This window comes from Lepeophtheirus salmonis, chromosome 14 (assembly GCF_016086655.4).
Source record: "Lepeophtheirus salmonis chromosome 14, UVic_Lsal_1.4, whole genome shotgun sequence".
Lineage (NCBI taxonomy): Eukaryota > Metazoa > Arthropoda > Copepoda > Siphonostomatoida > Caligidae > Lepeophtheirus > Lepeophtheirus salmonis.
In genome coordinates this window covers 28,304,039-28,320,657 of record NC_052144.2, presented here as the reverse complement: position 1 = coordinate 28,320,657, position 16,619 = coordinate 28,304,039, and the positions used below count along the sequence as shown (strand labels likewise).

At 31.4% G+C, this 16,619-nt stretch overlaps 1 protein-coding gene across 1 annotated transcript; it reads right to left on the bottom strand.

Annotated features, from left to right (window-relative positions):
• Positions 1-437: 437 nt before the first annotated feature.
• Positions 438-11,547, bottom strand: LOC121129885 (uncharacterized). Its single transcript, XM_040725588.2, has 3 exons — positions 9,938-11,547; positions 3,043-3,105; positions 438-1,708 (listed from the first exon to the last, which is right to left on the bottom strand). The coding sequence occupies exons 1-3, from the start codon at positions 11,274-11,276 to the stop codon at positions 1,275-1,277; spliced, it is 1,836 nt and encodes a 611-aa protein (XP_040581522.1). The 5' UTR covers positions 11,277-11,547; the 3' UTR covers positions 438-1,274.
• Positions 11,548-16,619: the final 5,072 nt, after the last annotated feature.

Sequence of the window (16,619 nt, the reverse complement as noted above, 5' to 3'; positions counted from 1 at the left end):
CAGAGGGAATTGAAAACATTGTCGATAACAATTTTATTATTACAACTTATTAACTAAAAACAAGTCAACAACGATCTTAAGTTCTCACTGAAAGTATACTAGTCTTTATGCAGATTTAATAAAGATGCTTTAAATAGGAAAAAATTGTCATACAGGGCAAATGGACATAGGAGAAGGTTTACGATCTACCGAATTTCCATTCTAGTTTCAATTTGAGCTTGATTTCAAAAATGTTGTTTTTCTTAACCAAATAAAAAACGATTTCTTTATATTTTTAAAGATAATTATAAAGAATAAGTATTGTTTTTTTTTAAAGAAAATAATTTCGAATGTTGTTCCTTTTTTTACGTTAAAGTGTGAACTACAAGGCCTAGAGGAAGTGACCAATACCCTCCTTTTTAAAAACTTACCTTTCGGATACTAGACCAAACTGTGTATATATGGTTAGAAAATTAATTTATTTTCAACATGTATTCCTCGTTATTTTTCTCTAATGTTTTATAAATATTTCAAACCAGGAATAATTTGTCTAAACCTTCTATTTAAAAAACAAAAACGATTGAAGACCTATATAGGGAGTTCCAGATAAATTGGGGAAATCATTAAAGACTTATAACGAACAAACTAGATTGGGTAAAACCATATTTTTTTAATTATCTGAAAGCTACATTTTATTGGCATTCAATTATAATGAGATCCGCTTCTCCTATTAACATCGGCCACACAGTGCTGGAAGCTTTGGAAGGTCAAAGAATCCTAGTGTGAATCCAGCTTTGCTATTGTATAAGTTCTTCAGGGTCTCCACAGACGAATGAAACTTAACGCAGTCCTCATGCTCGACCCTCCCCAGAATAAAAATCGCATGAGATCAGGTACAGGGTGTTTGAAGGCCTAAAAATTGGGCTCCAAAAGTGAGTACAATTTGTGCCCATGACAACCTGTACTTTTTTGGTCATATTGGGCAGTATTATTGGAAGGTACAATTTCTTCACTGGTTTACTCCATCCATCCAAGGAATGGAAATTTAAAGTGCAAAACCAGACCCAGTATAATGGCAAATCTGGATCCACACGAGGTTTTACACCATCCAGTTCATTTGTTAAAAGCCTTTAAAGATTTTGCCAAATTATCTGGACATTATATATATGGACAAAAGTATGAAAGGATCAGCATTAAAAGGAACAATTAATACAAAAAATATACACTTTGAAACTGCAATATCCATTGCTATAGTATAAAATTTCGAGGTAGGAGATTTTGTGATTTCCATGCTATCAGTTTGTTGCACAGAATGCAAAATTGCATCGGATCTCTGATGGAAATTTCAGATTGTAAACGTAGAATGTACCTCCTGTATTAGAGTCATCACATGTTCGAATTTGACTATCAATTTTATAGGAACAGGGACCTTTTGACCACTGGAAACAAAATTCTCTCGTGACGACACCATCTTTAACTAATGGATGCTCTCCATTGATCCAGGCGGAAATGGAGGTACCACAAATTTCTCCGTCACTTGGTGGCGGACTTGTCGGTATGTAGGAGCCAGCATCTCCTTTGAATCGATACCATTGATTAGGAACTATATAGCTGCCTGGTCTATCGGGACGGCGGAGATCACAGTTGTAGATACCAGTCGTACTTCGAGGACCTGTACCCACAATTTTCCGCCAGCTTTCTGATAAAACTGTATATTTATTGCACTCATCTGAAATAAGAAGAGTGGAAATAGATTATTTTTGTAATAGGATTGTAGGCAGAAATAATATATGTCTTCCGTGAGTACTTTCTAAATCAAGAATACATTAAAGCAGGGCTTTATAGTAACACTTCTCTGCCCATCTGTGACAGGCAAGTTATTATGCGGAACAGGTTAATACAGTGTATAACCTGTCTAAACGGACAGGTGGTCTAATCCATGCAAACTAAGTTCGTTTTGGGATGTGACACAAATGGATAATCGTATAATAATTGGTTTTACTTTATTTTAACAAATAAACATTGACAGCCTTCTTTTTTCCCTATAACTCTCGTGCATGCGTGAAGCACAACTTTTCAAAATGTAGAACAGCTGGAAGATTAATTTAAAGCCCTAATTCAAGATGATTTTTCACATCTATTAAACGTGTACACAATACGATGTGTATAAATTAGGAACAGACCAATGGGCAATCTTACGCATATTCATAAGTTGGAAGGGTTAAAACGGATATTTTTTCTGAAAAAAAATAAAGAAATAACTATAATGGCAAATATGACCTTTTTCAATTATGGGCCTAAATGAAGATGGTAACTTAAAGATACCACTGTATTTTTTTTTAGCTCATAGTGTATTAGTAGTTTAGACTTCTAATAAAACATTAGCAAACTAAAATTTGAAGCTTGGCTTGGTTGCCATTTTTAATATATTGCGGTAACGTTTTCATGGTACTTTTTGCCCCAATATATATATTTTTAATAAGAATTAAATTAAAGTTCTTGGTCTTGTGTCTACTTTACAGAAAACATTTTTGAAATCAGTTGAGTCTCGGCGGAGTTATGTCCTACTGAAGTTCGAGTATCCTTCGAAAAGGGTCAAACTTTGAACGACTCTGAAACGGGCCCTCGTGATGATGGTTTGTGGAGAGTGCGTACATTCCACAAGCCCAGTTAAGTATATTTCCTTCTCTAGGAGTGACCGAAACGCCAACCTGCGTACATTGAGTAAAAGAGAATAATTTCTCCCAAGGGCGCTGTCCGTTGAGTTATGTCACTTTATTTCTTAAATTTGAAATTTATGCTAAATTTTGTTTTTTTTTATAAAATATATTTGGACTTTTTTATTAGAAAATTATTTCAAATCTTTGAAAAGAAAAAATGTGGGGCCCTTTTATATTTAAATTACCTTTTATTTAGAAAAGATTTATGTAAAAAGATTGCATTTATCAATTTTCATAAGGAACATACTATTTCCTATTTTGTATAATCAAACGCAGGGCCAGGAAAAATGACCATTTAAAACATAAATCTGGTCATAGATTGTATTAAACATATTAAACTTACCTCCTTCGGATACAAACTCAATATTCGTTGGTTGTGCGCGAATTTTGGCTGATGTAGTGGACTCTATTATAAGTAGAAGAAAAAAGCTAGAATGAGTATAACAATTAAGGACACTGAATAATTAATGAAGAGAAATGAAAAGTCAAGTCTATTTAATAAAAAAGTATGTATTTATGGACCTTACTCTATGGTAACCAAGGGGGCTCACTCAAAACAATTGTATTCATAAGTATTTTTGTAGGTACATTTTTGATTAATATGTTTTAAAATAGTCCATAACTATTTCTTCACATAATATCCATCTACATATTACGTGAATCGGAATGAATATTAATTCAAGCTATGCGGAATAATCAATCCAAGGATCACTGGGAGTTTTAAATGTAAAGGAAATTTCCAGGAATTTTTTATTTAGTTATTTCACAATACAGGTTAAGGCAACATAACTTCCTTTTTGATAATGTGTGGTAATGAGGCTGTAAAATAGGGGGAAGGAAATGTTAAATACATTACAGTTTGTTTTTTAACTTATTTCAAATTTCGATTATGGCTGGTTCGAAAAATATGTCAACAATGACCTATGCAAAATTTCATTTTCTTAGGATGTCATCTTTAGGTAGTTCATCTAGCTCATAGTTTGAAAGGAGTCAAAATTTCTTCACTTTCTCAATAGATATTCAAACACAGCATTAATCATTATTTTACATTAGTTGAGGATGATAAATATTATTCTAACCCATAAAAAGATTAATAAAGTGTTTTTTTTTCTAAAGCTACCCTATAGAGCAAACACAGAGAATAACATAAAAGTATTTTTGTCTTTTCTTTCTAATAATGTAAAAAATGATGCGCCTTATACGTGAATCATTAAATTCTCATAACTTTATTTTTGTTAAAAATTACAGTTTTATATAAAAAAAAAAAAAATTTCATACGTCATAAAAATGTTTACCAAAAGTATTTTATGCAAAATAATCAAAAATGACTTTTTAGTCTTTATAATCACTAAGCGAAAATGGTTTACCTTTTTATAATTTGATCGAGATGTGCGACATAAAGATTAACTTGTAGGACAATACAATTTTGCATGGGTAATTTTCATACAATATAACAACTTTTTCGTACCACCGTAATCGAAATTCGAAAAAAGCTTAAAATCAAACCGCTCTAATGTGTGATAATAATTCAGGGATTTTTACACTTTTTTACAAAAACAGGGGGTGGCAATATATATTCCTTTCTTACAACGCGTGGTAATCAGGTTTTAAAAGTTGCTTACGTTTATTTAATAAAACTACGTGCTGTTTACTAAATAAATACTTGCCCTTCAATATTTTCTTTAATGTTCTGGGGTAAAAGACGTCTTGCCTTGTGTTGGAGTAGTGAGGAACGTGTGTTTGATTTTGAAAATAAATTTTACCAAAAAATGGTTTCACATATCTTTTAATTATATTGAACTGATTGTAATTTGGACCTTGAGTTTTTATTGGTGCGATTTACAAAAACATGTTAATTGTTTCAATTACTAATATACAAAACAGGATTTTTTCCAAATTGCAAAATTCTTTGAGTACAAATAAGTCTATAAATAATGATGATTTAAAGCAAAAATAAATGTTTTCAGATCCAGTGTCATGCAAGGACTTTAAACTAGTGATACTTGTCTAGATCGGTAATCTAGAAAAACTTTTGTAGCGTTGCCAGTAAATAATTTTTTAATCAACTGATAATCCACAACTTTTAAATAAGACACGTTTCTAGTAAAATTTTGCATCTTTTTATTCAATATAATTCTCCTCTAAGACCTCGCAATAAAAATTTATTCAAAGAGAAACAAAAAAAAATTAATACCAAAACTCCGTCAGTATATGGACAATGGGGACCTCTACTATCGTCATGATTTTCAGAACTATGTAAAAAAAAAACTTTAAATGTTAAATATCATTATAAAAGATTAATAAAATTACTTTAATTAACAAACTTGTTTTGTTGTCTTTTAGAAAAAAGAGGTTATTTTGGCGGACCCGGGAAAAATTAGCTTTTTAATCACTTATATAGTATTCAATTCTTTCTTCTTTTTTTTTTGCCAGTTGGTTTGGGCTAAGAAATTCTATAAAACAAGACCCACGGCCTCTAGAAAACACTCCACACATAGGTGATAAAAAATGAAGAACACGTGAATAGAGAATATACGGATCTAGCTGAAAATTGATTATTTCTACCTAAAACAACCAAAAATATGTTTAGATTTCCCAGAATTTATTACTTATAAATGGGATCAAGTGCAAAGACAACTTCCAAGGAAATAAGAAACTTAAGTACATATCCAATAATAAAGTAAACATATTTTAAGTTAATTTTAATCAGGGGCACCAGTTGTATCTGCATATTTTGTGAAAAAATACCCTTTTCGGTATATTTACATATTTAACTTTGAACATAGATATACATATATATAACATAAGAATAGGTTTGCGTATCTTTTTTTAGAAACATGTAGACATGGATAATTACCAGGGTACGTTAATACCCGAGAGTAATGTTTAGCTATACAGCCATAATTACAAAGAACCTTTAAAAGTTCAAAATAATATGCAACTAATTTTACTGATGAGTGATGACAAGATGGGGAGGTGGATTGGGCCCTCCATTTTTTAATGAAAAGGAAATATTGCAATCAATAATATGACGTCTTTTTTATAAAACTGCTCCCCCCATCCCTTTTAGATCAGTTACAGCATGGGTTCAAAATAGAGGCAGCGGTTGACTGCAGTTCTCCAATTCAATTAATGTATTATTTTTCTATCATTAGTTCACTTTTATGACGTCATAAATAGTAACAAGTAATGAGTTAAAAGGACTACAGTCAGTAGCTAACAGAATTAAATCTCTGGTACCTCCCTCTAGTACTCCTTAATAGTGTTGTGTCAGTGCTTATTTATTCGGTCCAGTCCAGTTTTAGGTCCTAAAAAGGCAATGAGATCAGTCTTTAAGACCATCGGTACTTCAGAGTGCCAGTGCTAGAACGTATTAAAAAAAGAAGAAATAAAGTTGATTGACGTCATCAAGGACCAAACTTGATCAGTTTTAGGACTGATATGCAGGACATAACTGGACTGGACCGGGAGTGAACTGGAGTCTTCAATCCTAAATAAGGACTGGCACAATACGACTCATTGGTTACGGAGACCCTGGTAATGAATGATTGCGCGGGAAGGAAACAATTTATAGCTATATATGATGTAATCGTAATCATTTCTAGCTTAGTTTTTCAGACGGATGATGACGTTAAAAAAACTATACACTACTTTGTTGGCTCATACAAAATGGGAAATATTCAAAATTGACCGTTATCAATGATAGATGCTTGTCAAATACCCGGTTCAAAACACTTTTTTTTTAATGTTACATTTTTAATCCAGTTTTGAGTTTTAACCGGATCTATTTTAAATAGAACACAAATCCATGTTGTTCTTTTCCACTCGTTCATGTGACACAAACCCGTTTTTTGGAGTTGTTATGGGCTTATTTTATTTATTTTTTTAGTCGAGCTACTTCTAGCATTAAATATGCAAAAGTAGGCGGGGGATCCATAAGCACTTATTATACTCAATTCTTCACGCAAATATGAATTTATATGAACATACCTTTTGTCTCTACAAAATGTTGGTATTTACATTGTTTTTGTTAGTAACTAAAGAGTTACAATTCATTGAAAGAAAATCAAATAGTTTTTTTGTTTCGTTTTAATGTTAATGCATATTTCATAACTTTGCTTGACTGATGAGAGCCATATTTTGAATCAAAATTTCTACGCAATAAATTGAGAAAAATATGTATAAGTTTAAAATTGACTGAAATGTTTAAGTAAATTAAAAAACCCTTACTAGCTCAAACACCACATAAAATCAGGGGCAACTGTAAGAGGTGGGCAGGAGGGTATGTAGCCCTCCCCCAAATGTTTTTTTCCCCATTATTCGGACCAACTATGCAGTAGAGCAAAAAATTTAACATTTGAATATTGTTTCCATTTTTTTTTAATTTTTTTGAATAACTATGGATTCTTAAAATTTTTTTCCAAAAAATTTAGTTTTTTCTTATAACTGTGGATTTTTTAATTTTTTTTTTCAAAGAATTTAATATTTGAAATTTAATTTTTGAATTTATTCTCCAAAAAAATTAATTTTTCAAATTTTTATGAATAACTAATGATTTTGAAAAAAAATCCCCCCAAAAAAAAAAAAAATATATTTATATAAGCCTACGCACACACCTGCAAATGCTATCGATACATTTCCTCACAATGCTTATTTATAATTTACTTGAATGAAAGAGAGAATTTCAATTAAAACATTTATATAAAATAACTATATTCATTAATAATTAGCAAGATGAAATAGAATGAATAGATCATTAAATAATGTTGGGTCAATTCTTAAGCCATTCATTATAGAGTAGTTTTATTCAATTCCCTGTTAACTGGAGAAGGGAAAACAAGCGCATTCGGCGTGTAAACATATACAAGCAAATTGTACAATTGTATCTTCGCACGCTTAAAAATACACTCCTTTTTATTTTTCTATCCGATTCTAAGGGGATTATGTAAAAAGTTAGGAGCGTCTGCAAGGGGTGGGCTGGAGGGACTGTAGCCCCCTGACCTGAAATTAAAGAAAGTTACATTTTACAAGAAACTTTTTTGCTCAGGATAAAAAAAAAAATAACACAAAAATAGGATTACTTTTTTTTAAATGTAAAATTTGAAATTTAATTTCCAAAATTTTTTTCCAAAAAATTAAATATTTTTTCAATAGCTGTGGATATTTGAAATTTAATTTTTTGGGAATTAATACGGATTTTTTATAGATATAATTATTGGAATTTTTTTTCCTAAAAAAGTAATTTCTTAAGTACAGTAGTTGATTTTTTAAATTTTAATCCAAAAAAATTAATATTTGAAATATAATCAATTGTAAAAATAAAAAACTTAAAATGAACAATTGTCATTTCGTTATTTTTCATCAGCAGCAAGCATCTAGTAAGAGGAAGAAAATAAACTCAAATCCCACTCTGTAAATAGCAAGGACATTGAGCCTGGAATTACTCTAATGGGGATCCTCAATTCCTCTCCAAGTTTAACAAGGACTTACACTTATAACTCCCAAGCATCTCTGATTGTTACTCTTCGTCTTTCTCGAGCACAAACACTAGTTATTACTTTATGCTTAGATATTATCTTCTTAAAAATGAAATAATAATGATTACATCTTTAGAATTTAAAAAATCCAATGCAACTACAGAAAGTAGCACTCCCTTTTTAGGACATTTTTTATGCCCCTCTAGTTATAATCAACGAAAGAATATATGTTGCAATAACATAAAAACAAGCTGGGAGTCTTTTTTTCAACATTGCGACAGTATGATAAACGAACCCGTTGATATGAGTACTATAATTTATATAAATTTAAAAAATTGATTAAGTCCTTAGAAGTTGAGGGTTTTTAAGGGTAACTAAACATGATAACAATAGGTTATTTGGTAACGCTGATCTTAAAGACACTGAGACGTCTTGACGTAAAAAATATTTTTAAAGAAGAGTGTAATAGTATTCACGTTGCGAGGAAAACAAAAAAAAGCAAAGGATTAGCCGGTTAATAACAAGCCTCACCAACTGAAATAGATTATATTAATGATATCAAAATTCGATTTAAAGTTCAAATATCGCACGATCAAATTGACTGAACTTGTATATAATATGTTCTTGTAATAATTTAAACGAATATTAATCCTATTAATAACATGTTGAAAAGTTTTTCAGTGGTTTAATATTGTATTTGACTCTTTAAAAAATCCTCTTTGGGGTTTCATTGAAGTAAAAAACTTATAATGCGTTTTTCTCTGCTTCATGAAAAAAATCCCAGCTTGATTTTATGTTATCGCCACACATACGTGTAATGAAAAAAACAAAGTTTTCCGATTAGAAAAGGAAAAATGGTTGTTGGGTGTGCTCGTTTTTCTTTTTTGTTCATAATTGAATAAGTTGTAGGGTGTTAAGATCTCCCTCTAAAAAAGAATTCTCCCCTATTTTTGGTGTAAATTTATTTAAAAATGCATATTAAAATAAATACATATGAGTTTAAATATAATAATAATATTCTCCCTTCACTAATTATATTTTAAATGTAGAAAGGTCTCCTCTTTATGGCAGAAGCTCATTTTCTAAGCCCCCCTAAAAAAAAAAAAAAAAATAATAATCATATAACAGGCACATGATACCAACAAGGGTCTTAATTCATTAATACACAAATCCCATCTCTAGTTATAATATGGCACATGCATTATGTGCACCAAATGTGAGTATGCAGGGGAGGGAGACAAAACATACCAAAATAATAGCACCTTGTACATGGCCTGAAATGAAAGAGAAAGTTGAATAAAAAAATCGTCTAATGAATTTTGTAAGGATTTGTTTTAAAAATATTTATTTAAAAATTAATTCTATATCTTCAGAATAATTATAAATAAATATAATTCTTTTTGACATTCTTCACACAATGATTTTAATTCAAATTTCTCGTTCATTTTCATAGTTATTATAGTAATAGTTATACTGACAAAATAACCCTTAGTTGGTCAAAAAAAAAAAAGGAAAGGACAAAAGAGTCTGCGTTTTGTGTATATTATAATTCCTTGTATAGCTTTTATAATTAAATAAATAGCTAAATTTCGATTAATCACACAGAGTAAGATAATGATTCACCATCAATCATATTTAACACGTGTAGGAAATAATGTACCTTCCAATTTCCGTGTTACCCACATTAGAGGTTCATAATATAATGTTCTTTGAACCCTCATCTATTTAAATACATACATTAATTAAAAATAAGTATCTTACCTTGATCCGCTAAAACAATAACGGCAATGATTGCTCCAAACGCAAGGATAAAACATAAGATTAAAACTATAACACCACATCGAAAAATTCGTTCCCTCGCCTCATCTCTGGGATTAATATTTTTATTGATGATTGCCACATTATCATTCAAATATTCTATTGGAGTATCCGAGTTGGATCCAGATAACCGTCCAACCTCCTTCTTCTCCATATTATTCAATAGTGTGCTAATGTTTGTAAAACTCTGTTTAAGTCTGGAGCCAATGCTATCAGAGACAGACACGGGGATTGCTCGTGATGAGCGTCCATCCTTTTCAGGGATGATCATCCATGCATTAGGCTTAGAGACTCGCGATCTCTTGTAACCGTTTAAATGTGCTAAGGGGGTCATGACGATCTCTTGTTGATTATAATGGTTATTTTGGAAATAGGATTGCGTTGGATCCGGAATGGCCTTGTCCAAACGGTTAACAAAATATCCATTTGTATTGTTGCTATCGATGAATCGAATAGAGTCTCTACTAGCTCTCGACTCCATAAGTGCAGAATCGGGAGAAAACCTTAAATTATGTCGACGTTGTGATTCTAAATATACTTCCTCGTCATCTATGTCGATTGGACGAATGTTCCTATTATTACGATTATCGAACCTTTTCGAATGGTACCGACGATTATTTCTGCCAATTCGGTCAGCATCCGTGTCACTATAGTAAATGGGGGAGAGTCGATGATGCTCCGCTTGAGATCGATTGATTCTTTCCGACCTTATCGAAGGCATTTCATCTTCATTTGGATAACTGTCGGAATTACGTCGGGATTTGAGAATGCTGGCTTTAATATTGACTTTAGACTCGGACTTTATTCCAGAATCTTGTTCGTTATGACTATGACGTTCTTCTCTTTTTTTCTTCTCCTTCTCTTCGTCCTGTATCTCCTCACTTTTCATTTGATCCGGAGAAGGAGACTTGTCGGTATGAGACCCACCTTTGTTCAATTCTTCACCATGGATTCCATCAATCTTCTTCTTTATCTCTTCATCCTCTTTGAAAATTTTTAAAATTTTATCACGAAGCAACTCCCTATCTTCATTACTCCCAAGGAGCAGGGCATCATCAGATAATTTCCTGGTTGATCCATTAACTTTCCGAGGAGAATGTGGGGATTTTTTAGATTGGTGTGTGGTCCAAACACTATTAGAACTCTCATTGAGCCATGAAGAGGGGTCTAATTTATTATTTTTCTTATGAACATAACGATTGGAACTCTCTTCTTTGGGTTTCCCAGGAGGAATCCAGGGTAAAAGGACTGGGGTGTTTGTTTTCTTTGTATTGATACTCATACTCACTAAATGCTAATAATAATATATTGCTGTTGTTGATTATTTAGGCGGCAAATCATTTGAAGAATCCCTTGTTGATTAGAACTAAAGTATGTAATGCTGTGTGTACAAATGAACCATAGAGGTCTTTGAGGAGGGGAAGAGAAAGAGTGAGTTTCTTCCGTTGGTTAGATACTTGGAAAGTAAAAGGTATGTTTCATAAACAAATAAGTTAGAGAAATAATAGCAGTAATAACAAGTAACTGCTATCAAAGGACGAAGAACGAGAAATGAGTCAGAAAATTATGTGAGAAAAGCAGAAGGAGAGGGGGGAGATACTCACCGAATTACTTTCCTTCAATGCAATATTTTTTTTCCGCAATAAATAATAAATAGTCATTATAATAATGTAATACATACCTACATTGTATATACGTAACAAAATAAATGTTTCGAAAACATAAACCTTTCCATGCAAACTATTCCCTACTTCACCACCAACACTAAGCAAAGCGAATCCACAATGTATTTCCCGGGAAAAACAGCTGCCCTTCAGCGACACCCTGGGAAACTAATTTACAAATTCTGGGATGTTTGTATTAATTCAGTAATATTAATTAGGAAATGAGCAAATTCAATTTTAGCCCAACTTTTCTAGTGACTATATATCTTTATAGTATTATGATGGAAAAAAAAAATTGGCCTCTGGGAAATCTCAAGGTTTTATTGTTTTCAAATCGAAAACAAGTTCCTTGATTTTGAGTAATAATTTTTATGTATGAGACATTTGTGAATGTTGCTAATTGTAGGAAAGATTATATTAAATAGACGTCTTTTACAACATGTCACTATTTAGAGAAAATCGACTCCCTCAAATGACAATGAATGCAATACTTACTTGGGATTTAATTTTAAGCTAAAATGTTCATTTACGTTAATTTTTGTGACTCCTTCGGTTTTTAAGTGTAAGAACGAAAAAAAAAAAAAAACTTACTGTGTCACGCCTATATTTTGAATAAAATGATCATTGATAAAGGTACATATGACAGAACAAAGGTTTTGTTCAAATTAATATAAATTGATAGTTTAAATCAGCTTATGGTGGTCATTGGAAACGTAATCCGTTTTTTTTTTTTTTGCGCCTATGTCTATGTTAAAAAAGAATTTATATATTACTATTTGCAACTAGTATGAGCCTGCCCGTTCCACGGACGTACGGGGGGATGAAAATCAAAAGTGTGATGTGATGTCAATAAGCTGACCTAATCCTAAATTGCCTTAAGTAAAGATCCTATAAACAAATTAGTATCCAGTGTCATTTCCAATGCTTCAATAAAATACTTAAAGCCAATAGGTACTTTAAAATATAACCAAAGTATTATGTCAAATTAGTTATACAGTGTTACTGTTTGGCTTTATTAAACATATTAAATTCTTTCATTAGATCAACTGTCACAAGGAAAGGGGGGAGAATGAAATAAACAAGGAAAATTGCCTGAATTATCCCGATGTTGATATATACCTACTTACTCTGAGTGCAACATGGATTTAAGATTATAACTACCCAACAAATCCTCAGGATTAAACTTTGTCTTATATGTGCACACACAAATGTAAGCTCCGGTTTCGTATACATCAATAACAGGTTGCACGTAGTAGGAAAGGAAGTTCACTCCTCAGGAGTTAAATAATAATAACAACAGTTTAGAAAACGAAAAAATGCACTCGACTTCCATCAATAGTTATTGTAAGACCAAACCAAACTAATTGTGTGCATGTTCAACACACAAAAAATATCACTCCAGATCGGTGTAAAAATCATTTTAAACAAGACCGAGGGTAAATTTGGTTTAAGATAGAGTTTCACGACAAATAAACAGCTATATGCAAGTATAGAATAAGGCAATATCAGCTAAGAGCTATTATTTTTATAGCTTTATGTCAGTGTTATTTAACCATAATTAGTAAATGTTTATTTTTGTGGAAAGAAAAAGTCCATAGCTATTCACAAAAAATATATATGTCTCATTCCTAGTCCTTTTTTGATCGAGGGTGTGTGAATGAGTAAACTGTTTGATGTACATTTTTTGTGGTTCTGTGTTATTTTAACCAGTAAATCGCCTCTTTCCATAGAATCTCATTAGTTTTACCCATACATTTGTGAAATATTCAAAATAAGTCCATGTTTCTTATATCAGAAGAAGAAGTTATGATTAGAGTTGCGAAAATTGTATAAATCCTCTTGAGTGTAAATCAAAAAGAAAAGTATATGTTGGATCCTATAATGGAAGATACATCTTCTGACGGAGATCTCTATAAAAAACTATACAGAATGGGAACCCTAAATTGCATTTCCCTTTAATCCTCGTTATTTTGTACACAATCAAACGACGGCTGAAACAAAAATATACAAGTTCAGTTTTTATCCCATTTCTATATGTGCAAAAATGTGAGAGTAACAGCAAAAAAGGCAACGTTTGAGCCGGTGCCAGTGCCAAGAAGGCTACAGAGACCGTTGGCATCTCTATTCAGACTGCCTACACCATCAAAAAGTCCATTAAAGCATCACACAGTCAAGAATAACCAAAATGTCTCCATCAAAATACGGTATACTTCAGTGTCTTGGAGAAGAATTTGTCACACTTCTCATTCAAATTTTGATTCGTTCCAAGGTGGCATCATGTCAGCACCATTTGCCATAGACACAGCCTTCATCGTCAAGAGCCATATTGAATAAAAAGCTGCATATAGTATTGAAATATGTCTCAAATGGGTTTAAAGTTGTATTTTCTTGATTCCATAAAACTAAAATTTTTGGTAATTTTGTTATGGTACAGCAATTTTTTGGTTTCTCACTCTCTACAAATAGCGAATTTGAACAATTTGTAATTGATAGTGTACTTGTGATGAAGATGTAGCAATGATTGAAATTAGATTATATATTTAATATGATTATATACCAAAGTTTTGATCGAACGAGCTGATCATATAGTTCAAAAATTAGTACTTGAGTTTATGAAGTAAAAAAAAAAAAGCTCGTCAAAACTTATGTTTTTTTCCTGTTTCTTTTTTCGAGAATATTAAAGGATGTAGATCATTAAAACAATTTTTTTTAGCTGCTTCATTCGAACGAATTAAAAATGTTTTATAAACTCGAAAATACTCAAGCAGCAAAATTCAGCTCGCAGCACATCACTACCCATAACCATTTCCATAAGATTTATCGAAAAAACTTCAATGACTTGTCAATATCTTTATGCTTGCTTTAGTCCCAGTGTTTCTTTATATAGTGAAAGATATAGGATCTAAGGAATGTGTGGCCTTTTAATGCATGACTGCCTTGTTAGTATCGCCATGGATATAATCGTATATGTATAAAATATATACTTATATACCTTTGTCTATAAAGATCGATCAAACTACATTCTTGATATTGCAAAGCCTATTATTATTTTAACCCAAACATCGTTTTTGTAACAGAGTTATTATAGTTGGTAAAAAAGAAACCCCACTAAATTTGTCTATCCAATCCATGCATCATAAAGCTATTTTATGAGTGGTAAAACTTCCCCTTGGTGGTGCTTACAACCCAAAGAATGACCACTGACTGGCAGAGGACAGAGGTAATGTTCCTCTTGTGACGAAGACCAAGTTCCCGTATAAGATAATTTTGTGACGACCAGTGAAGGGAATGTAATACAGGCGGTCATTTTCGACAACAGTCTCAAGTTGACGTTCTCAGTAGCCTTGGACCTTCTTAACAATGGTAACAATATGCATAATATTAAAAGTAATATGGTATTTATGAATATAATACTTTTATTCATAAATGTATATGTTTAGCAGATTAGCAGACAAAATATCGCCAGCTGTCAAAAAAATAAAAATCGCTTGATACAGATGTACGTACCTGTAGTTGCGAGGCATCGTGAAGCTAACTTGTAAATATTGGGAAATTTATCTGAATTATCCCTACACCATTCCAATGGGTTTTTGTCATTTAGTAAGTCAATATCTCTTTCTCAATTTCTTTCGTACAATGTTTTATTTCATTTTGACTCAAATTCGTAGGTATCAATATATTTAAGACGTAATAGATATATGTTCAATTTTGCAAAAAAAACAATAACCAACGCAATGGTTCCAGTTTATTTATAAATATGTAATATGTATAATATATAGACCAAATAAAGAATGAAAATGATAATAAATAAAAAAATCAAAGTTTTATAATACCAAAATATTTACATAATATGTGATTATATATCATGTCGTTCGTTACCTTCATTATATCACGCAAACTTTCCTTCAAAAAGAAACAAAAAAAAAAGGCCCGAAATCATCAGGTAGTTGGCCAAATAAGTCAATCATACCAACTGCTATTATTCTCTTAAGTACTCCCAGACTATCATTATCATATTATTTATTGACAATTTTTAAAATGAATTACATACATATATGTATATATTTCGTAATATTAAAATCCAACATAGTATTTTACTCGATACTGTATTATAGTACTACTTAGTAATTTTATAAGAAAAGCGTAGTTATACATACATTTGTATTTGTATATAATAGCAAAAAAAAAAATTCATAAAAATTATATGATGTGTAATATTTATTATTATATATATAACGAGGGCTCAAAACGAAATTGTATTCCTGTTCTTTTGGAAACGGACATAAATATAAAACAACTAATTACTTTGTTTATTCATCAAAAAGAATAAATTATGAAAAAACCATGAGGTATAGATTGCAATGAGTGAACCGTTGGCTAACAACAAAACACACAGGGTATTTTTGTGTTAGTAAGGTAAGGCCGTGATACGTAATACGTCTGCACCGAGGGTGAAAACGTACCGAACTAAACTGCAATACCTGTACCGTACCTAGAATATAAGGATTAGGAACTCAATCTAATTATTTTACATAATGCAAATTTCCCTGTTAGAATATCTTCCACTTTCGAATGACAAGAAATTGTGTAACAGCTTCTCCATTATTTATTATAATTGTGGCTAGATGGTTATATATTAAAGGAGAAATACTATATAAATGTATATGTTTTGAATTGCACTATTCCAAAAATCATCTGGACTATTACTAGTTTGAACGAGGAATAGGCCAGTTTGTATTCGACTATTCTCAGTTTGAATTGGATGATTCCATTTTGAACTAGAGCATTCTATCAAGATCAAGATCGATCTTTAAAATTTGGTTTAGACTGATTTTATTGATGAATTGTTGATGATTTCTTGCGTGTTTCCAAATTGTGAACAACGATAAGGGCGTTACATGCTATACATTTTAATTTGCTCCATACGTAATTGGGATGGGAAAAAATGGATCCACAGAGTG

Coding starts and splice junctions, on each gene's coding strand:
- LOC121129885 (XM_040725588.2), bottom strand. CDS start 11,276: ATGAGTATCAATACAAAGAAAACAAACACCCCAGTCCTTTTACCCTGG. Junction 3,106..9,937: donor TATTGTTTTAGCGGATCAAG/GTAAGATACTTA, acceptor TACTTATAATAG/AGTCCACTACATCAGCCAAA. Junction 1,709..3,042: donor TGAGTTTGTATCCGAAGGAG/GTAAGTTTAATA, acceptor TTCTTATTTCAG/ATGAGTGCAATAAATATACA.